General features: G+C 36.8%; 1 protein-coding gene across 7 annotated transcripts in view; it reads left to right on the top strand.

Annotated features, from left to right (window-relative positions):
* The window catches only part of LOC118856549 (muscular LMNA interacting protein), a 386,664-nt gene that overhangs the window by 305,697 nt on the left and 56,970 nt on the right, over positions 1-23,997 (top strand). For 6 of the 7 annotated variants that reach the window (XM_036766910.1, XM_036766909.1, XM_036766913.1 and 3 more), the window contains one exon: positions 11,332-11,541. The exons of the other annotated variant lie outside the window; for it this stretch is intronic. In XM_036766910.1, coding sequence (XP_036622805.1) covers positions 11,332-11,541 — 210 coding nt within the window. The remainder of the gene's footprint in view (positions 1-11,331; positions 11,542-23,997) is intronic. 7 annotated transcript variants of the gene reach the window in all.

Here is a 23,997-nt window from a genome sequence, read left to right as displayed (position 1 = left end):
GTCCAGAAGGTTCCATGAATTTCATCCCTTTGCTCCATTTGCCATAGACTTTGTGTATATCTTTTTTGGATATCTTCACTTTCTTGTCTCTTACCCAAATTGATGGGTATACGTCTACTTGGCTGTGAGCTGGAAAGGAAAACATGCATGCGCACACACACACACACACACACACACATGCACAAATTCATTACAGAACATTGATGGATTAATTTAATTTTTTTTTGATTGATACAGCTCTGGATTTAAAAAATACAACCATACAACCTCAGGATAAAGCAACTTTAAGATGGTTCTTTAAAAACAAGGATAAAGCATTTTAGTCATTGCAGACAATCTTAGTACTCAATTTCTTTGCTTTAGAGGTACAGATTTTGTTACTTATTGCAATTTGTGATGGTTTAGTGTCATGAACATCAAACATGTACATGGTTTGCTCAGACTTTCTAAAGTAATAAAAATTCTATTTCATTTTGGAAGATGTTTTCCATTTTTTTCTAGACTCAGTGAAGCAGAGAAGCAGTGCTGTATGATGGATAGGGTCTTACTTTGGAGCCAGGAAGATCTGGGTTCAAGTAAAATGTCTGGCATATTCTATTTGTATTCCCCAGGACAAGTCACAAATTCTCAGTTATTTGGGCATCTCTCTAAGATAATAATTTGTGGAGTTTCTCAATGGAGAAACTGCATATAATAATGAAATCATAGGTATAATTCTAATCCTAGATCAACGAAATAAATGTCATTGTTTGGTGGAGAAAATGTCCTGTACTAAGTGCCCAGATTCAATTATGATCATGGTTTACTCCAAGTTGTCTAAACAGATAAGAGTGCTCATAAAACATTTGATGAAGACAAAAGACAGACAGACTGAGAACAAGTCTTTACCTCTTTCCCCACTTGTAGGCAAGATGTTCTCACCATAGTCATCTTGAGGTAATAATTAAACGACACATATTTACATAGGGCTTTGTAGTTGAGAAAGCACACTCCTCTCAATAAGTCTGTGAGATAGGTAGTGAAAAGTACTATCATTCCCATCTTACAAATAAAGAAATAGTGGCTTAGCATAATGATTAAAGACTTTCCCAATCATAGAACTGCTGGAGCTGAAATTTAAATGCAAGTCTTCTGACTTGAATTCTAATTCCCCCCACCCCCCTACTAGAGCACCCTGACTAGAGCTATTTATGATACACCAATGGATCTATAATTTCTTTGTTGTCTAGCACTTAATTAGGAACAAGCCATGCTAGATTAATCTCATGTAGTTGGTTTTTTTTTGGACAAGGACTTTAGACAGATAGTAAAATGACAAAACAAAATAACACCCCAATATCAGCGAAGTGTTTGATAAAGTCTCCCACAATACCCTTGTGGCCAAGATAGAGATATATGGGTTGAATGATAGAAAGGATACTTGAAATCATGTCATGTGAAGATTGATTAAAGAAACTGGGATTGTTTAGAAGGGAGAAGGAAAGAGTTTAGTAGGAAATGCTATCTGTTTTCAAATACTCGGAGAGTTGTGACATGGATGAGGGACGGGACTTTTGCTTGGTGTTAGAAGATTGAACTACTATTAACGGAAAGAAATGACAAGAAGTTAGATTTGGGTTAAATATAAGAAACAACTCTTTATGATATGTTCCTAAGAGATGTGGCATGATGTAATGAACAAAGCGTTGTAGTAGGAGTCGGAAGAGACTTGTGTTTTCATTGCCCCTTACCTGAGACAGCTAGATAGTACCATGTAAAGGGCCCTGGGCCTGGAATCAGGACTGAGTTCAAATCTAGTCTCATATACTTATTCTGTGTGGCACTAGGTCAATCATGTGACTTCTGTATATCTGTTTTTTCAATTGTAGAAAGGCAATCATAATAGCACCTGTATTTATAAAGTGCTTAGCACAGTGCCTAAGCACACAATAGGTGTTTGATAAATGCTTATTCCCTTGATTTCGGAAATTTTTTATTCTCCTTTTATTATTTGGGACTCAGGGCCATTTCTCCTACAATTTTTGGTTAACTGAAAGTCTGTTTTAATATTAACCAGACCTGATTAAAACGTGTCTCAGGAGATGTAAAAATGTCCTTTAAAGCCTTAAGTATTCCTTAGATAAGAAGCCAGAGGAAGACTCTCAACTGTTCCTGATACCTTGGTGATATGTAACTCTTCTTCCTCAATCAGCCCAATTGTGAATCCTTTAAATGTAGTTTAATCTGGAACTTGATTTAATTTACCTGTTGTTTGACAAAGTTTGTCTCTTTAGAGGATATATTAGATTGTAACTCTGAGTTTGTTCAACTTTATGACACCGGAGGAAGGAAATTCATGGGATTATGGATCTATCTCTTTATTCATTTTTATAGCCTAAGAGGAATGCACAAGATTGCAATATGTAAAATAAGTATTTCTCTGACATAATTTTTCCCAGAAGAAACCTTGTTAGAATCCTCATGATTGTTCAAGTTTTCTTTGAGGTATATTTTCTTTGAGGTATAATATTCCCATACTTGGGAATATTAATGAAACCTAGGTTTTTACCTCTAGTGTTTTTGCATTCTGGTAAATATATACTTGGTAGCAGTTACCCACCACGTGGACTCAGAGAGGAAATATTTCTCCCATGACATCTACTTCCTTCCACTTACTAGCAAGTCACTTACTTGTGACAGCCATTTAACTTTTGTGAACTCCAATTCCATCAAGAGGTAGGGACAATATAAACCTGTAGTACCTACTCCATAGGACTGTTGTGAGGGGCAAATCAGACTATGCACCTAAAGCCATGTAAACCTTAATTTGTTATATGAACATCAGCCATCATTATTATTAATACCTGCAGCTGCCCAAAAATAGAATGTGCTGCTTTGAGAAACAGTGGGGTCTACTATTTCTGCAAGTCTTCAAGCAGAAACTAATTACCGCTTGTAAGGAATGCCATAGAGGGAATTCCTGCTCAAGACTGGCTGAGACTAGATTTCTGGGGTCCTTTCCAACTTTGAGAATCCATAGCTCATATGGAGAACTCCTGGTAGTTGTCTATGAGCACGACATATGACCCAGTCTTTCTCTTTTCCTGAGAAACTTGTAGTGGATAATTACTTATTACCTGTTGAATTTATAGCTGTGGAGCCATCAGACTTAAGTCTGAGCCATAAGGCAAAAAGCTGGTGTATCTTGACAGTATGATCCAAGTCATGTCACAAGTTACTGGTAGACTGCCCTTGGGCCTACTGTTGCAGAGGGAATACATTTGGAGAGGTTTAAAAGGATTCCTTTCCTGTAAATAATTGGAAACAACCGTGTTCATAGCAGAGCATAGTCCTAGAGCTCAAAAGCTTAGAAAATACACATTTTTACAAAATCCTCATTTTGCAGATTGGGAAAACTGAGGTTCAGAAAGGTTAAATGTTTTTCCCTGGTCATATAGGTAAATAAACAAGACTTAAACCTGGTTCTGCGCTCCTGAGCCAGCATTCTTTGCATTAGACCACTCAATTTTGCCCTTCACCAAGGGACATAAGTATTCACTGACGTATCTGTGGACCTGGGGTGTACAAGAACAATATCACACCAGGGCTGTAGCTATCAAGTAGACTGATGTAGATAAGTGTAAGTACCAGGTTACAGAGCTCTTAGCCCCCCAATCCTTCATGGCCTCGCCATACAAGTGAATCTGAATAAACACAAAAGCTGAGCTACAAGGAAAATTGTATTGTTCAGTTGTGTCTGACTCCATTTGGAGTTTTCTTGGCAAAGATACTGGAGTGGTTTGCCATGTCCTTCTCCAACTTATTTTATAAATGAGGAAATGGAGGCAAATGGTATTCAATGACTTGCTCAAGGTCACACAACTAGTGAGTGTCTGAGGCCAAATTTGAACTCAGGTCTTCCTGCCTCCAGGTCTGGTGCTCTATCTCCTTCACTACCTAGATGCCCCTTACAAGAGAAAGGCCATGCCTTTATCATTTATATATGGCAATAAACCTCCCACTCTCTGAGCTAAACTGTAAAAATATACTACTGTTAGATTCTTAGATGAAGCTAGTCTTAAAATATGTGCATGAGGTCATCTTCCCTCACTCATCATTTGGTTTTTCTACCATATTGTTGCACATTTGTTACTGTCATGTTGTTCTGAGAATTTGACATGTCAACCATGAACTTTCAATATTAAATTATCTGATTTGTCCAAGACTGTGGGGGCAGGAGTAGGAAAATGCTTTTAAAATGCCAAGGGATTATTTTTATATTTGAATACCTTGAAATTGTGAAAACAAATGTTCAGTGTAATATAGAGGAAAAAAAATACTGGTTGTAATCAGATGTCATAGGTTCAGATCTTGCCTCCAACACTCCTTAGTTATGTGGCCTTGGACAAGTCACTTGGCTGTTCTGGGCTGGCTGGATAGTTTCCTTATCTGTAAACTTAGAAATGGGATGGTAGACAGAATGGAATAGGTTCTGAGATCTCTTCTAGCTCTTGACCTATAAACCTGTGATATTTGAATTACTTCAGATTTCATGAATTACATCTATTTTGTCCCAAGCCAGAAATGAGTATTTAGAAAACAGTATTTCTTAGGGGGGAATTATATTGTTCCCTGAAGAAGAAAGTTTACGGAAAAGAAGTTACTCAATGAAAAAGCTAAAGCAATGTGCTTATGAGGCACACATGTACTTGTTTGTGTTGGGGAGGGGAGGTACATGGATTCTCTTTGGTTGTCTGGTTGTCACTAATGTGCCTACCAATGCACATTTTCCCTCTCTAAACCACTTTATGAGGAGTATGGCTGTGATATCTTTAATTGAGGAAGTCTAAGAGCTGAACTATTACTCTTACTCTTATAACTGTGATTTTCCATTACCAATGGTGGCAAAATCTGGTATTTGAATTCTTAATTAAATGATTTTTATAAGAAGCAGAAAGGGATCAAAGATTACCTCATTCAGAACCAATCAACCAATTATAAGTATTTATTAGATACCTACTATATTCCAGGCACTGTAGAGAAAAGTAGTAGGTTTTATGCTGGGGTGCAAAAACTGGAAAAAGGAGGGAGGGAAGCTTTAATTAATCAGTCACTAAACATTTATTAAGTGTATACTCTGGGTCAGGCATTGTGTTAAGTGCTAGAGATACAAAGAGAAGCAAAAAGACAGTTGTTGAGCTAGGCCTTTAAAAAGGACTGACCTTTTGTTTTTCAAGGTAACCATAGGCCAGAAGGGAAAGGACAGCAGGGATAGATAGAAAATGGATTTTTTCCCTTTGCTTTTAAACCACAAGAAAGCAAATTACTTTAAAATGCTGGGATGAAACAAAGTAGATGAGATACAGCAGTTGCCATGAGAGGTGCTCAATGCGCCCCAAATGCCCTTTCGTATAGCAAGGGGCACAGCTGTAGAAAGTCAACACCATGACTTTGGATGCCCAGTATCCTGAGTCTATTAGATCTAGGCACTTCTATAAAATCAAAGCCATATTCTATGGAATCTCTTTCTCATCACAAACAGCCAGGTTAATTTATTCAGTCTGTAGAGCTGACTGCTAACTTTTTTTTTTTTTTTTTAGCCATGAAAGAGGAAATTATCAGCTTCAGGAGTTCAAAGTTTCCTGAACTCTTGCAGGATATGATAGTATGATTATCCAAAATAATTAATTCCTCCTCCGTTTTAAAATTAAGCTTAAAAGTAAATCTGATTTTCACTGGTTAGCTTTTTATTTGCCCTGTGAATTTTTGTAATTAAGAAGAAAATTCTCAAGTAAATGAGCAGTAGAGATAACAAACTCAATTTTCTTAGCATTCTATCAAAATCTACAAGTTATGCATCTCACTGATAAAGAAATATTTTTGACATCCCGACTTCATTCAAAGAGTATGAATATGAAAGCAAATCTTATGCAAAACTCCAAAACATCGGCATAAAACGTGAAAAATTTGGTCAGCTACCCAGAAGCTTTATAGATGAGATGTCAACGGTGGGCAAGTTTGTAATTGTGTAGATGGATGATTGATGGAAGTTTTTACATTTCATTTATATATTTTGGAGTCCTAAAGGCAAGGTCTATGCGTTTGGTCGTTATCTTTAAGAAATGAGTATCAGAGAAATCAAACATGAGACATCGGAAAGAGTACAGGATGGGGAACAAAGCAGCAAATAGGAATTTTTGCCCTTGAAGCAAGTCTTAAAAATTATATAAGAGGCATATGACATGAATACCTTCAGGTGAGGGGTAGATGGGATGACATTTTGTGACAAGCAGACACTTCGTGATAAGACAGAGATTCCAGGATGCTAGCATTAGGTTGTTCTTGCAGAGGTTATAGCAAGTGGAGGTATAAGAAGAAGCTCAGCCTAGCTCACAATATGACAGCTTCTTATATTAACTAAGCATTATGCCTAATTAAGTACTAAACTCTGGGTTTCCACACCTGAAGAATTCACATGCTGTCTTTAGTCTCTAAACAATGTGCCCTGGGGCAAAGTCCTAGTTGCCCTGTGCTAATTAGGAAGACTCAGGAGACCTGGGGTCTAGTCCCATCTCTGCTACTATTTGTGATCTTGGGAAAACCATACATTCTCTTTGGACCTCAGGTGCTGTATCTGTTTAAAAAAAAGGTTGAATAATCATATTATGTTGTGTGTTAGCTTATTGCTAAGGTTTGGAGGGGTTAGTTAATTTCATTAAACCCTACTTTGGATGCATTCCAGCTGGAGCCAATACTGATGCTTAGAAGGGGTTGGGGAAGAAATTTATTGTGACTATAGATAATTTGCACAGTAGACAATATTAATATGTTACTCTTAAGTCATGGTGGAGGTGTTCCTGAAAAACTGTGCTCAGCTCAGTGGGCTGAATAAACTCTAAGGACCCTTCCATGAGCTAAAATTCTGTGATTTGAAGTCAACAGCACAGGTTGATGGATTATCCTTGATGTGAATCCTGTTACAGCCTTTCACTTATAGAAAAGCCTGGGCTTGATATAAAATGCTAAGAAATCTCAAATTAAAAGGATACTGCTAAAAATGAAAAAAAAATTCAATTGATAGAGAAGTTTAGTGATCCAGGAAGTTAAAAAAAATCTATTGTAGAAGATAAGCATAACATACTATGCCAATAAATTGCTTTACACTTTTTCATTGTTTGCATGAAAAAAAATACCAATCACATAATTTTCAAGGTTGAGTTTACCTACAAACTCTTGTCATCATGAGCGATGGCTCTCATTTTAGACCAAATTTCACTTTCACTTAAAACCAAATATTGCTTATTACTGTGTCTTTCTCATAAAAGTAAAAGAGGGGAAAGTTTCCAGAACAGAGAGCTGAAATTATCATAATTCCTAAAGTTTTTGTAAATACCTTGTGAATTCTATGTGACTTTAAGTATCATTTTTCTACTACTTTTAAAATTTGTCATCACACTTTCAACATATGGCAGACTTGATGTCAGGAAGACTTGGATTTAAACCCTGTCTCAAACACTAGCTTTGTTAACTTGGGAAAGTCACTTAACCTCTGCTACAGTTTGTTTATCTGGAGAATGAGGGGGTTGTGTTCAGTGGCTTCCAATTTAATTGTAAATCTAAGATCCTAAGTATATGAATGAATGAATGAATAAATGAATTAACTTTCTTAAAAAAAAGTTTTGTAAGTGCTCACTATGTACAAAATACTGTTCTAATCAATGGGGATACAAATAGAAAAGCAGAGATAGTACCTGTTTTTAAGGAGCTAACAATCTAATGGGGAAGACGCTCTGGGAGATTTCTGCTGCAAGTGAGATGGAAAGGTCCTATGGTTCTTAATCTTCAACAACAAACTAGATGGTAATGCATCTTCGTTAATGTCTTTTCCATTGATGAGAAAATATCTGCTTCTGATGTTGAACCATTTGATAGTGCCAAGTACTTTGATGTCAAGAACTTTTTATTCTAGATTTTTAGTATCTGTGGTTGCTAAAAAGGTAGAGGCTTCAAAGTTTTTAGAAGCTGTTTCCAGGTCTTATCTCTACAGGGATTGTTTCCCAGGCTAATGGCCACAGGGGCTAGGCTGAAAATAGAACTGATTGGGGTGGGGGAGGGGGGACATATTGGCATTTCCAGACTTCTTGGCCTTACCTTCCTACAGGTAAATACTTCAAAGACGTGAAATTTTGTTGATGTGGGAATTTCTTCCTCCAATGCTGATTTTGATTTTTCTTTGTTTTAGTTCATGGTGATTCACTGTGGCCCCCCTCCCCCCAAAAATAATCATTTTGTGCTTTTCCTCAATTGTGAGTTTTCCTCAATTTGTGAGTTTTCCTCAATTTAGCTAGGCTAGTCTTCTGACTTAGCCTTGAATCTGTCAGAATCCAAATCTGTCACTAGGCCTAGAGAAGGGACTACTCCTGAATTTGAGCTCTTCTGGGATAACTTGAGAACTCAGGGCTCCTACATGACTTAATGGAGCACTGGAATAAGTCTAGGGGAAAATCTGGTTGTTTATTTGCTCTGAATGCATCTTTTCTCTGATAAGGTACTTATGGTTGAGTCTGAAGGTTGGCAAAGACATTTTAACAAGGAATAGAGGAGAGAGTGCCTTGGAGGGATTATGGATCATAAATTTAGAGCTGGAAGAAAATTCAGAGGCCATTTAGTCCAACCTCTCCATTTTACAGATAAGGAGACTAAAAGGCATTGAGAGGTTACATGATTTGTCAAGATGTCTGAGGTCTTGCTGATTCCAAATTTAGTACTCTGCCTTCTGTGTCACTTAGCTCCCTAGGGTCAATGATGGAAATTGTTGTACATCCAAAAAAATCCTTTTGTAGAGGTAGAGAAAACCCAGGGATGCAGGGATCCCAAACCAAAGTTCCCAGGATGAGGCAGCCTGGAATGAATTCGCAGACACAAGCATTCTTTAAGTCAAGGAGGCAAAGATTTATTATGCTTTTTCGGTGGGCAAGAGTTCTTAGGGAACCTGCAACCACAAAGAGGTGCAGGGGGAATCTTTACAGAGGGTTAAAAGGCAAAATATATCAGTTTGGTGTTGGGGGGGGGATTAGGGAGTGGTTTAGGGCATGTTAAAGGAGTGGTTAGTTCTTAAAGGAACACACACATTTAGTATCTATTGTGCAGGTGTATTACCCAGAGTTCTCTAGGAAATAGCCCACAGCAGGGTTACTAGGGGTGTGGTCTTTACTGTGAAACATCACTAAGTTCGCTGTCGGTTGGGGCTAAAGGGAATAGTTTCTCATCTAGTGTTTTGTTAGACAACATACATGTTAGAAAGGTCAGTGAATAGTAAATACGGTTATGACTCAATGTACAGTCAGTTATCAGCATCCAGAAATCAATCTATAGTTGTGCGTAGTTGCTTATGAAGGAAGAAGCAGAGATAAGTTGGGGCAGGCTGCCCTTTAGCTAGAGAGAGACAGCCGGAGAGAGAATATGTTTTGAAAACTGTATGTGTTTTGGAATTGGGATTCTGGCACAGGCACCTAAGCAGAGGCTGTTAGAATTAGGGTCCAAACACAAGTGCCTCATCACTTTGAGATGTCTAAAATGGAAGGTTTTCTCTATAAAGGGTTTCTCCTTAGATTCTTGTGGTTTGGATTAAGTACTTGCTCCAGGCTTGAGTTAATTAGGTAGGATTTACTTTCAGTTGAAGGAAATTCTGATTTGATCTGAAGCTAACCAATCCCCCATCTATTAATAAATCAATTAACTAACAATTATTTATTAATATTATAGAACACATTATAATATATAATAATAGTTAACAATTATATCGTGCTTTATGTTTTGCAAAAATCTTTACTCATATTTCACCTGATAATATTATGAAGAAGCAGTGGACTATACTATATAGAGAGAAGGACTTGAAACCAGGAAAACAACAGTTCAAGTTTTATTTCTGAAAAAATGGTGGCTATGTGACCCTGGGAAAGTCACTGAACCTCTCAGGGAAGGAGGGAACACAAATTTATTAAACACTTCCTCTGTGCCAAGCACTATACTAAGATTTGATTTTCAAAACAACCTGGGAGGTAGGTGCTATTGTTATTCTCATTTTACAATTGAGGACACTGAGGCAGGCAGAGGTTAAAGTGACTTACCTGGAGTCACACAAATAATAAGTATCAGACTGAATCTGAACCCAGGTCTTCCTGAATCCAGGACCAGCGTCCTATCGACTGTACTAGAGGGCTGCCTGTATGCTAGGTAACCCAAAGTCTTTCTTAAGGTACAGAAAGGGTGGGGACTTGCACTGTTAGAGAGTTTTTTCATCTGGAAGCTTGCAATTCCAGTGAAAACCACAGGTTCAGTTATTATTCCTAGTAAGCCTCTACTAAACAAACAAATAAATAAACAAAGAAGCAAAAAGAAACTTTCCCTGCCCTGAAGCTTATGTTCTTTAAGACTTTTAAAAGGGGGACTTCACCATTCTTACACTAGTTGTTCTGTCTCAGTCTGATCCAAGGTGCACAGAGAGGTGTGGGATTTCTTTCATATTTCTAAGTGTTGAAATCTGGGGATAATTAGAAATCAAAATATTGGTACTTGACCATCTGTGATTAGGAATCTTACATGGAGATGGAGAATGGTTTTGCTTTAAAATAATACTTACCTCCAAACTTTTGAAACCTTATTTTTTATTAGTTGTCTGTACATTCATTCATTTATTCTTTCATTTGTTTGTTCATTTTGCTGCACAGAGTTCTTCCAAACAAAATCCTCTGCTTTGGCAGCCACTGAGTCAAGTTATTCCTTTACTTTTGGTACTCTCTACAGTTATTTTAGTTCTATGTAGATAAATAATTCAGAGTGGGGTATAATACTTGGGATGAAATAATATTATCATCTGGAAACACTTGTCTCATGGAAAAATGTTGGCAACTAGGTGGTGTGGGTGGATAGAGTGCTTGACCTGGATTTAGGAAAATCTGATTTCAAGTGACCCTGGACAAATAACCTCTGCCTACCTCAGTTTCTTCAACTGTAAAATGAGGATAATACTAGCACGTATCTCCCAGGGCTTTTGTGATGATCAAATTAGATGATACTTATAAAAACAATTAGTATAGTGTTTGACACACAGTAGACTCTTAATAATACTGTCTTCTTTTCCTCCTCTCTTTCCCTTACACTTTCCTCCCCTCCAACTTCTCTCCTCCCCCACTAATAATTAGTATGGAGGTTTGGTTTGTGTAAGATCTTTTTTTTTCTTCTTTTTTGATAACAGTTGTTTCCAAAATGTCTAATCAAACATTTGGACTTTATTCCATTTGCTTCTCACTTATCCACTAATAAAATTTTGTATGACTTTCTTCCTTTTAGGATGCTGCTTCTCTTCATGATGCTGCTCCTCTCCATCCTCTCTATAAGACTAAACCATTTCTTCCTGCTAAATCACTGTTGCATCCACAGAACCTATCATATACTGACTGCCTTGCCCCTGGACCTTTCAGTCATTTGTCCTCTGTCTCTCTGGGTGATGGACATGGGAATTCCCCTACTTCATTCAGTCACAACAGATTGTATAATAAGGTGAGAATTCTCTACTGAAATAGCATGTGTTAGAAATATTCTTGGTGTTTTATTTCTAGGTACCTAAAACTTAAATAGAAAATAGTGTGGCATAGTAAATACATTCCAGTTTTGGAGTTAGGAAGACCTAGGCTCAAGTCTGGACTCTGATACATGCTGTCTGTTTGATCCTGGGCAGATAATATGTTTCCCCAGGCAACTCTCTAAGATTATAATAAGTTAGAGGAGAGTCAATGGAGGTTACACATCAGGAGTTCTACATACTACTGAGATTTCAAGTCCAGACTGACTCCCAAAATCCAACCCCCCAAACAAAAAACCTTCAATGTGGTAGAAGAGGACACATCAAGAATATTTAAATTCAGTAAGAACTTTTTTTTTAGCATATTTTAGGTCAATATTTAGGCAAAAAAGTATTTTTTTTCCAATGGACAAGCATTTATTTTCTCTCACTCCTGCTCCACTCCCCCCTTCCACTGGATAAATAAAAAGAAAAACAACACCCTTATAACAAGTATGGATTGTTAAACAAAACAAATTCTCACATTGGGCATGTCCAAAAGTATTTGTCTTATTCTGCATCTTCTATCATTCTCTGTCAGGAGGTACACAACATGTATCATCATCATTCCCCTAAAATCATGATAGGCCATTGCATTGATCAGAGTTCTGAAGTCTTTCAAAATCATTTGCATTTATACAAACATTCTCCCAATAGTTCTGCTCAGTTCACTTTGCCTTAATTCATACAAGTTTCCCAAGGTTTCTCTGAAACTATCTTTCACTATTTCTTATGGATCAATAATATTCCACTATATTTGTATACGTATTACTCAATTAGTAGTTAGCCCCTTAACTTCTGGTTCTTTGCCACTACATATAGAACTGCTATAAATATTTTTGTTATATATGGATCCCCTTGCACTGATTTCTTTTGGGTATAGGTTTAAATATAGATATTAGATTAGTATTTGAAACAAAATATTTGTTTTAAAGCCCTTTCCAAGGTAAAAAAAAAATTAGTTCCCTTTATCCCCCCCAAAAAAAAATTTCTAAAAACATGAAATACTGGAGAATTCAGCCATCTTTAATACTTACTAAATTATCTTTAAAAGCTTCTTTAAATAATAATGGATTGACAACACGTTACTTGTAATTTCAGTTGGTGGCCATATGAAAAAATAAAACTTAAAAACCCCACCTCATTCAAATACATGTAGAAGACAAATTAACATTAATTTCTCTCCTAATGTGCATATATTTCTTGCCATTAGCAGTAACAACATTTTGAAAATGAGTAAGTCGCTTAGTACTTAACGAGAAAAACATAATGGAGGCAAGTAAAACAGATGCTGAATCATTCGTATTAAGTTTTGGAAAGAAGCCAGAAATGACTTATTCCTTTAGTATCATCCCTATTCCCTTGACACTTCCTGGGGTTCTATGCATATCTTATCCCAATTTTTGGTACAATGGAAAAAATGCCAGATTGGGAGACCAAGTACTAGATTAAAAAACTTGCTCTGCCACTTTCTAATTGTATGATCTTAGGCAAGTAATCTGACCTCTCTGGGCCTCAGTTTCCTCACCTGTAAGATGAGGTATTTGGACTAGATGACCTCCAAGACTCCATCAACTGATAAATTTATAGTATTTAATGGAATACCTTGGAAGAGTCACTGGGCTGCTGTGGATAATTCATACCATTATCAACAAAGGAGTGTTACATTTCATATAGTGGGTGTATTCTTCAAAAGTTGTGTGTGCATCTAATTTTCATAAACTCATCCATGTATTACATATCATCATAGACCTGGTTATTTACAGGAAACTCATGATGAATTCTTTTGTCAAAAACATAATCATTTATTTATCCTATAAAATCTAATTTTTTTACATCAGCTAAGGGCCCCGTCCCATTAGGGAAAATGAAAGTTTTACTGTAGTAGTGTGGCAGGAGACACTGAATCCATAAGTGCAAGTATAACTAATTGTATCTTAAGCAAACAGAATGCTCTTATAATTAACAGAGTCTATAAGCTTTGCCTAGATCATCAAAAACATCGAAAGGGTCAAGAAGAGACAGGGGCCTCTAAATTGTACATAAGGAACCATGTTAGAAAACCACAAATTAAAATTATCTGTGTTTTCTTGTATTTTCATTGATTTCATTAAATACTTACCAATTACATTTTAATCTAGTTCAGGCTGTGCTCAAGGATATTGTGTACAGCATGTTGGACACCTTTGTTGTAAAGCTTATGCGTGGCCATGAAGAAATGATAGATTTGAAAAATATTGTAATCATCACAGCTGGATTGTCACTTCAAATAAAAGAAGGACCTTTAAAAGGACTTTATCTCTCTACCAATACAAGAATCAGGTGCAAAGCCAGAATAGGTGGATAACATTTGAGAGCTCTGGCTGTTGCTATGTCTTAGTCCCAAGTCTTTCCATGAGAGCATAATTTAAAAAAAAATGAAAAAATCTTTGAAAGTCAGATTTGACATTCCCTAGTCATTATTAATTCCATTTAATTATTAGTACTTGATATTAATGCTAATTTCTCTTGACTCTCATTTTTATATTTTAGAAACTGTGACGCTTTTCTAACACTAGCTCACATATGTGTAGGTTTTAAGGTTTGCAAAGTATTTTCTTCAGAATAACCCCATGAGGCTGATGGTTCAAGTATTGCTATTCACGTTTTGCAAACCAGGAAATGGGGGTTCTAAGATGTTAAGTGGTTTACCCATGATCACACTCAAGATCTAGTACATGTGTAAGACTGGAATTGAACTCAAGTCTTCTTGACTCCCTATTCCAACATGTTAGCTTTGCTGATCACAGCCTTTTGTAAATTTTGATTGTGCATTCCTTTGATGTTTAAGTAGTATTTTCAGGAACTGTTCAGAAGAGACTGTCAACATGTTGTCCATATGCTAATTATCTTTCTAGGCTGTACCAAATGATCAAATGTGAGTTATCTGTGTATTGGAGGATTGGGTATCATCTGAAACAGTTTAGTATTTCCTCTGCTTTTTAATATCTGGTGCTTACTGATGCTGAATAGGGACTTAATCCCATATTAAAAAAATGTAATCAAGGTCAGTTCACTTCTTGCTGAGAAGGAAAATTTCACAACTAAACACTTTAGCATTTCATCTTTATGGCCTGTATTTGATTATATTTCTTTATTTCCAGAAAGGTAGAAATCTCTTTCTCTTTTTGGTTATTCTGTTCTATCTTCATATATATATATATATATATATATGCACACATATATATACACACATACACATACATTAACATACATATACATATTTATACATATATATGTATGTATGTGTGTATATATACATATACATATACACACATATACATACATATATATACATATATATGTATATATATACATATACATATACACACACACACATATATATATATTATATATATATATATATATATATATATATATATATAATATATATATATACATATATATATACACACTACTCCTGGCTATAAGAATTAGGGCATATATATAAATACAGCCTACTTGAGGGTGAGCCATTTTTGAGTGAAATTAGTCTCTTTTCTGTTTAGACTTCATTTTAGGATTCTCCCCCTAATGCCCTAAGTCTCTTCCTTCTTCATCTTTTTCCATACCTGATGAATCCTGACCCCTTGGCTATTTCACTGTCTTTCTCAATATTCCTCAGTGCATTGCTAGAGAAAGGATTGTAACTCTGCTGATTTGGGCCACTCTAAATCCATGTCATCTAACTTTAAGTGGACCCTCAAGCACTTCTCATCAATCCTTATGATTCATCTCTTGTTAGTTCCTTAGTATAATCCACCTAGTGGCTATTCCTCAAAATCCCATCTCTCTCCTTTCTATCAGTCTGAGCAGAGAGCCTAACTTCCTGCTTTACTAAGGAGATAGGCCTCTTCATCTTCTCTCTTTGTCACTTAAAAATAAAGCAAACCTTTGCCCTATATACTTCTTCTCAAATTTCTATCCAGTCTGACAAGAAGAGAACAGTCTTATTTTCCAGATCCCATGCAGCATGTTGGCTATTGTGGTAAGAGGACAAGAAGGAAATAGTAGGAATGCTTAGCCAAAGGGCTTTTGAAAGACTGATAGTGGGCTGTGGATCAAAAGAAGGGAAGAAGGGGGCCTGGTCACTCGTGGTTAGATGCGAAAACACTTAAGAGTCTCCATGCCAGTGGTAAGGCAAACTGAGATAAATCTATGTTGAGATTAATATTCTAATACCAGCCCAGTAATGAATGACTTCAGTCTTAACCTCAGACCTCACATTTCATTAGCCTTCTATCAGACCTTTTTGTGATCCCCAGTATTTACTCAGTTTTTGATGCACATACTACTTCTAGCCTTTGTCCATTTCTGCTTCATAACTTGTCTTCCTTTGGTATTTCATACTACTGGAATTGTTGTATTATCCTTATCTGTTTAGGGACTTCTCACTTCCATAAGTGAGAGAGTTCAGTCAACACTATGGACAATACTCACTTTCAGTCCTTGAAGACATGACTTTAACTGTCCATTAGTGGGTTGGGAGGAATGATTTAACTTGGTTCTTTCAAATCCATTCCTTACTACATCTGTTCTGATCTTGTTCCTGCTATAATCAGCTTTCTTTCTAACATGTTTAGTTTCTCCTTTCCCAATAAAGAAGGCATTTCTTAGCCTCTTTTGTGTCCACTGGCAGTCCAGTGAAAACTATGGATCCTTTCTCATAATAATGTGGATTCCCTTCTCCTAATGATGTTTTTAAATTCATCAAATGAAAATACATAAGCCTGCAAATTGAAATAGTCTTTCTCTCTCTCTCTCTCTCTCTCTCTCTCTCTCTCTCTCTCTCTCTCACACACACACACACACATCTATGTGTTTAAAAGTACAGAGACCTGGTTGAGAACCCCTGGTCTAGAGCCTTTTCTCTGAAAAGACCATGTATAGGCCTTTCCTTATTAAAAAACAAACAAAAACCCAATAACCTTCATTCGACTTCGATGTCCCCCCTACCTACTGCATTTTCTTTCCTTTCTTTACCTTAACACTTTTAAAATGAATCCAATTTAATTGGACAAACATTTATTGAATATCTACTAAGTGCCAGGCTTTGTGCCTGGTACTGAAATTAATGTCCTATATCCACAAACTCCACTTACTCAATATACATTTGCTCTATTGCCCCCTGAAATCTGGCTTTTAATTCCTCTTCTCCCTGAAACTGCACTCTCAAAATCATTGACTTTCTAGCCACCATATTCTGTTTTATTGTCAGTTCCTGTTCTTGTCCTTTCTATAGAATTTTAAATTATTTTACATAGCTTATCTTATTTAAATGCTTATTAAATTAAATTTAGAATCAAAGCTTGACATCAAGAAATCCCTACATTGTACTATTGGAAACTGAGTCTCAGAGAGACTAAGTGGCTAGCTCAAGGTCACACAGAGTCACTTGCCTGGTCTCAAGATCAGCCCTTTTGACTCCAAGTCTAATTTGATTTTTACAATGTAAAGGCATTTTCCCTATTTTTGCATTTTGATCCCAATGCTGCTAGCTTTAAGAGTGACAGAACACACTTACTAGAGTTGATATAAAGATTGAGACCCAAGGCTTTAATTTTTTGAGGACTGAATTCTTTTAGAAGTATTACTATTTGTATGTACTCCATGAAAGGCTCTCATATGAGACCCAACCTACTTTCTGGGCCCTTAGGTAAGGAAAAAAAAAACAATGGCTATATGGTACATAGAACACATGAATAGTCAATGCAGCTCTTTTCACATCTATCTTTCTTCTCTACTTCCTTTGTTCCACTTCTTCCATATCTCCCACAGTCCTTAGCCTCATTAAATACTCCTTTCTACCTCCCATCCTGCTAAGGTGAGTTGGTGTCTTGACAGTGGACCCTTAACATTCTAATATTGCAGAGTAGTACTCTTCCTTCTACTCTTATTTCTCCTCTTCCTCCTTCAACTACTGCAACTACTACTACTACTACTACTACTACTACTACTACTACTACTACTACTACTACTACTACAACTACTACAGTGCCAGGCCTAGGTCAGGAAGACCTGACACTTAATAACTGTGGCTAGGGCCAAGTCATTTCTCCAATTGTCTCAGTTTCCTCATCTTTAAATATAACAAATATAAATAAATGTAACAACAATATATTAATAATAAAATAAATATAAATATAATAACTACCTACCTCCCAGAGTTATTGTGAAAATCTAATGAGATAATCTTTGTATCTTTATAAAGTGCTTATCACAGTGCCTGACACATAGTAAGTGCTTTATAAATGTTAGCTACCATTACTACTACTACTACTGCACTACTAATTATCATTCTCTCCCTTCCCTTTTCTTAATATGGCTAATTATTTGACAGGCCAAAGGAATTTTAACTCGACTCTGTCTGTCTCTCTGTCTGTCTGTTTGTGTCTCTCTCTCTTTCTGTGTATGTATGTGTGCCTCTCTCTCTCTCTCTCTCTCTCCCTCCCCCCTTTCCACTTCTCTCTGTCTCTGTTTGTCTGTTTCTCTGTGTATGTATGCCTGTCAGTCAGTCTGTCTGTCTCTCTGCCTATCTCTGTCTCTGTCTCCCTCTCTCTTTTCCTCTTCTCTGTCACTGTTTCTGTCATCCTCTCTCTTCATTCTATATCTTTGTAATAGTTCAGAAGAGACAGAATTTTCTATATGGATGGTTCAAACCGAGTAGATAAAGGAAAAGAAAACTCATTGCTACTGACCTGCTGGATGAGATAGATTTTTTAAATTTACCAGGTGAGGGAATTAATAGTGTTTTCTCAGCAAAGAAGGAGCTTAGGTGCTTTTTACCTGAACTCTATAAAGAGAGGGCTATTGGCAGAACAGAGGGGAAATGTTCCAAGTCCCAGTTTTTAGATTCACATGGTCAGCCACTGGACAACAAGGACATACTGTATTTTCAGTCTGAATTTTCTAAAAGGTAGGGTATTACTGGGACTTGGTTTGTGGCCAATGATTTTTTAAAAAAATTTTTCCTAATCTCTCTAATCTCTCACAAATGATCCTTCTCCTATTTATGTATAAAACACCATGCTAGGACCTAGGGACACAAAGGATTCAAGTATAGAATCTTCCTGCTGAGAGTTTACAATCTATAAGGGCAGATGAGACACGTACATAGATCAATGAAATACAGAGAAAGAGGATTAATAAGTACATAAGAGAGATACAATCCAAATACTTTGGGAGCCCATAGGGAGGAGAGTATGATGCTGATTTCTCTTTTCTAATTTCTCTTTGCCTAGTGAAACCAATTCTTTTTATCCTTACATTGCCTTCGCAGGCATTAAATCCTATGCATATTTCATATACAATAATTATTCTTGGCACATCTCACTTTTGCTCATTTAAGTATTTGCCTTGTTTGCTTTTGGGACAGCACAGGAACTCCTGCAGAGAATGCCTTCTACTACTTTCCTATGAATTCTCCTGCTATGATCATTCCACGCTCCCTCTTCTTATTCCTGGGGATGTCACAGCTATTTCCAAAGAACCTAGAGATTTTGGAAGCAGAATGTTGTAGTGGAGAAAATCTCTGCCTTTTTGTCAGTTGTTAGAGCCAAGATTTTCACTATTCATTCCTTCAATGACATTTGAAGTCAAAGTTTACAGACTAATCTCCTGTCCTCTTTGAAAATCAGGACATTTGCCTTTCTTCAAATCTGCAGAGTTTTCCCCATTCTACATGATTTTTTGCACATCAATGACAATAGATCAGCCATCACATCAAGCAGTTCTCTCAGTAATAGAAATAATAATAACAATAGACACACACACACACACACACACACACACACAAACACACACACAGTGCTTTGAGATTTCCAAAGTGCTTTGAGTAAGTCATTTAAATTTAGTCATTTAAGGTGAGATCAGTACTATAAACATCATCAGGAGATAGGTTGAGAAAGATGGAAAGACTTATTAAGGATCACACTAGAGTCATAGCTAGTAAATGTCTGATTCAGCATTCAGATTTAGGTCTTCCTACTTCCAAGTACACCACATTGCTTCTCAAAGGTATTAGTTCATCTGGGCCAGACCATCTGAATTTATCAAGTGCAACTGTGTGTTCTGTTATTATAGCCTTATGTGTATTGGGTAGCAACCTCCTATTAGCAGTTTTTACTCTGTCCTTTCCTTCCAATCCAAAGAACTTTCTTCTTGGGAGAGTGAAGAGACTAGAAACGAATAGAAAATCTCTGCCTTTTTCAAGTTGCTAGTTATCACTATCTCAGTTCCACTCCGAACAGTGATCTTCTTTTCCTTGATCTTTTCCTCCTCTTTTTGCTCCCAAACGATTTCCCCCCACTATTCTTAGCTGTCCTTCTTAGTCTTGATTCATTGGGAACTTTAGCATTCTTGACATTCTCGTAAGACATTGTTTTGTATTTCTTCTGTTACCTACCATTGTTTCTATTGTCTTGCACATCTTTTTTTATTTTTTAAACATTTAAGTTGATTGGTGAGTTTCTTATTCATCCTCATCAATCTCTTTAGAGATAAATTTTCTTTTTAATCATCATTTATTTTCTTATTAGACCATTAGGTTGTCATATTTAAGGGTTTCTTAGCCTTTCTTTGTTGACTTCCCCTCTAGAATTTGTCCATACAATCTTCCCTATTCCTTTTCTGAGCTTTTTGAGATCTCTTCAAAATCTAGAATGCATGCCAGACCACACCTAGCTCTCCTTTCCTCCATCATAAATTACAAGATGGACTTTTCACTTCCTTTAGATTCCCAAAAATAACTGTTCTTGATGACACTCTGATTAGAAATATCGAGAGCCCTAAAACATGTCTATTCTTGCCAAAGCTGTTCTGCATCATCATGAATGATGTCCAAGAAAGGGTCAAAATGGAAGAAAGATTCTGTAAGAATGATGAGGCCTCTAACATTTCTTGCTTGTGGATAACATGGTGGACAAACATTTGTATTGAACTCTGGAACTTCGCATTATAACTCAGAAGAGAGGCTGAAAAAAATGCCCATTGCTTAAGCGTTGCAGTTGGATGTTCATTCAGTACAATTGGTCTAAATGAACATAGATCTTGGATGCACTGCAAATGACCATGAAGGGGGGATGGAGGGAAGGGAATAAGGGGAAGAGAATAAGCATTTGTGGTGGTAGAATGTATTGCCTTTGGAAAGTTGTGCTGGGATTTTAATGATCCTAAATTTCCTTTTTTCTTGCTGTTGTTCCCCAAGTGACACCTAAGTAATACCAATTCACAAGATCACCCCTCTTGGACCATGTATATTTTCTCTGAAACTGGTTCTATGGCCAATGACATTGTTCTTCATCCTTTCTTAGAATTCATAAACTCTATTTCTGTCTCCCAGATCACTAGAAAGCTTCACAAAATTGCCCAACTTTCTTCTTTCCAAGCACAAACTCATGAAAATCAATGAAGAAAAGACTAGAAAGGAAAATCAGAGCAGCAATATACCATAATTAAAATATGAATATGATAATCATTAGAATCATTTAAATTTAAACCTTGGGCAATAGAGGAAAGAAAAATTGATGGGGCATATGTTTTTTATTATGAAAGTTATAAAGTTTGTGCCACAACAAGCCATCTGTTATACCAAGGTCATGATTAATACTTTCCGTTTCATTCTTAATCATGTTTAGTAAGATTTCGGGGGCTTGTTTTCTGCCTTTAGAGTTTTAGTTGTTTGAGTCAAGTACTTGGTTTTTCCTTTGGTTAATTTTCCTCTTCCTTCCATAAAGTATGTCATAGCTACAATGTTGACAAAGAATTATATGAATGTGTGGCACTATTCCTCTTTACATTTCTGCAATCTGCACTCCCTAAAAACTACGGTATGTATGCCACAATGACAAGATTGCTCTCCTATGAAGAGAGGTCATATTTAGTCATGGAGAACATCTTGTTCTTTTGCTTTCTATTCAATTCTCAAGTTTCATTTTCTTAAAAATTTAGGAATCTTTAATAATCCCTCTAAGATATACTTTCTTATTTGCTTTGATTTTTCTCCTTTTTTCATGGTGGTGAAGACATTTCAAGAATTTCTGATGTCAGTGCCAGGAAAATTAAAATGCAAAGAAGATCAGAGCTCATAGGATCAGAGATTTAGAGCTATAAGAAACCTCAGAAGGCAATGGAGTCTAAGCAGAGGTTGCCTGAGATCCTCCTGGCAGTCAATCAGTCAATAACATTTGGTAAGAGCCTCCTATGTGACAGGCACTGTGCTAAGCACTGGGGATCCAAAGAAAGACAAAAGACAATCCTTGTCCTCTGGGAGCTCATAAGTATACAGTTGAATAGAGATACATTTATATGGAGCAAGTATAGGAACTACACTCAGTGTAATAAAAGGATTAAAACCATCTAGCATTCAAGAATAAAGTATTTATGTCCTGTACAGATTAAGGGTAACTAAAGGGTTCATTTATTGCACTAGATGTAAATAGAATAAGCCTTTAACAACATTTGATCTAGATGAAAATTTGACCACAAAGGATTTTCATATTAATCACTTAACATTAAACCAAAACAACAACACACTGCTTTTCATCTTTCTAGTACTAAAGCAGCTATTCTTAACTTGATGTCAATCTTCTCCCCCACCCCCCAAACTGCTGGCATTTCAGCTGCATAATAGCCTAATGTAAAAGGTATCAGAGACATCCTTCCCTCTTTGGAGCAACTCCAGTTACTTACTTGTGAAGGCAGTTGTTGTTTGTCTCAAAGAGGACCATGACATCAGGGAGGTGATGTCCTGACTTGCAAGTAAATTGGATTTAAGTGAGGCAGGAAGTCACCAGCTTCACTGTCTTCTTTGGAGCCATTTGGGTCCAGTGGCCAGATATACATCAGGATGACTGGAGATGGTCCCAGTCTGTGAGAGCCAGAGTAATTTGGATTTAAAGCTACATTTCTCTACTTACTTGTGAGATTATTCTTCTGAAGTTGCATTGTCAGTGGCAGCAGTTATAGGTTCCTCACTGCTGGCGAGATTGAGATGAGTTAGTCAGTCAACAAATATTTACTGAAGTGTTTGCTATGTGCTATGCCTGGTGCTAAATGCTGGGGATACAAATAAATGCCAAAAGTCTCCTCTAGTATCTTGCTTTTCTGTCTAGTTCCTAAGAGGGACAGGAAAACGTAACCCAAACCTCCCTCCTAAAGTCAGTATTCTTTATATAACTAGAGTGGGTAGCACATGTTTATCTTTCTGGGTCAATCCTGACTTTGCTTTAGTATATTTGGTTAGAGGTTCAAGACCAGTAAGAAAGGGCAATCACAATGAGTAGTGGCAATGATGCCATCAGCTACCTAGAAGATATCTAAATAATGTCTGAAGAAAATGGCTTTTAAAAAAAATTAGCTTTAATACTTCAGTGCATCCAGACCCTCAGCAACATGGGTATTCATACCATCAGAACAGAATGCAACCCATGCAGGCCTTCATAGGCCATGTGATTCTTAGACATGTTTAGTCATATTTTCAGTCATATCTGACTCTCCATGACCCAATTTGGTGTTTCCTTTGCAGAGATACTGGAATATTTTTGCATTTTCTTATCCAGCTCATTTTACAGATGAAGAAACTGAGGCAAACAGGGTTAAGGGACTTGCTCAGGGTCACACAGCTAGTAAGTGTCTGAGGCCAGATTTGAATTCAGGAACAGGAGTCTTCCTGACTCCAGGCTCAGCACTCCTTCTACTGGGCCACCTACCTGTCCTGCTTCTTAGATTCTTGGACATGTCCTCCTGTAAATCCTGCATAAGAGATGCACTCAGTATTCTGGGACATTCCTCTAGGTCTCTTAACATTTCATAGGTACTACTCTGTATTCAGGCTATCCATTCCTTCTCTTTATATGTTGTTGGTTCATCTTTTTTTATACTCCTATGTGGCAGAGCTAGTTTTTATCACACCCCGTTTTGTGCAAAAGGCACTGTTGGCAATAAGCTTCAGCCTGTTCACTCCCACCATGGATTTCTCCATTGTCCCTTGGGTTGCCTATAGTTCTCATACTTTAAAGCGCGTCAGGATTTGTTGAAAGAATTGGCCACCAAACAAGGAAGACTTGGCTTCAGGTCCTGCCTCTAATTTATTCTGACTGTGTGACTATAGAAATGCCACTTAACCTCTTCGTGCTCTAAAATATTTCTAAGATTAAAAGTTGCAGAGAAGGTGCCAAACTTGAATGGGTAAAGGCAATTTCATCACCAGGAAATTCATTATACCAATGAAGTAACAGGTCTAATGAAAATAAAAATAAACAACGAAATAAAAAGCTCACAAATCTGAAAGGAAGTGCAGAGGTTGGGCTACTTGGAAGGAGTCAGTGTCAGAACAAGAAAGGTAATGTGATCTAGGA

Source organism: Trichosurus vulpecula, chromosome 7 (assembly GCF_011100635.1).
Source record: "Trichosurus vulpecula isolate mTriVul1 chromosome 7, mTriVul1.pri, whole genome shotgun sequence".
NCBI classification, from domain to species: domain Eukaryota; kingdom Metazoa; phylum Chordata; class Mammalia; order Diprotodontia; family Phalangeridae; genus Trichosurus; species Trichosurus vulpecula.
Note: the sequence above shows the minus strand (reverse complement) of the source record. Positions and strands in the feature narration are given on the sequence as shown.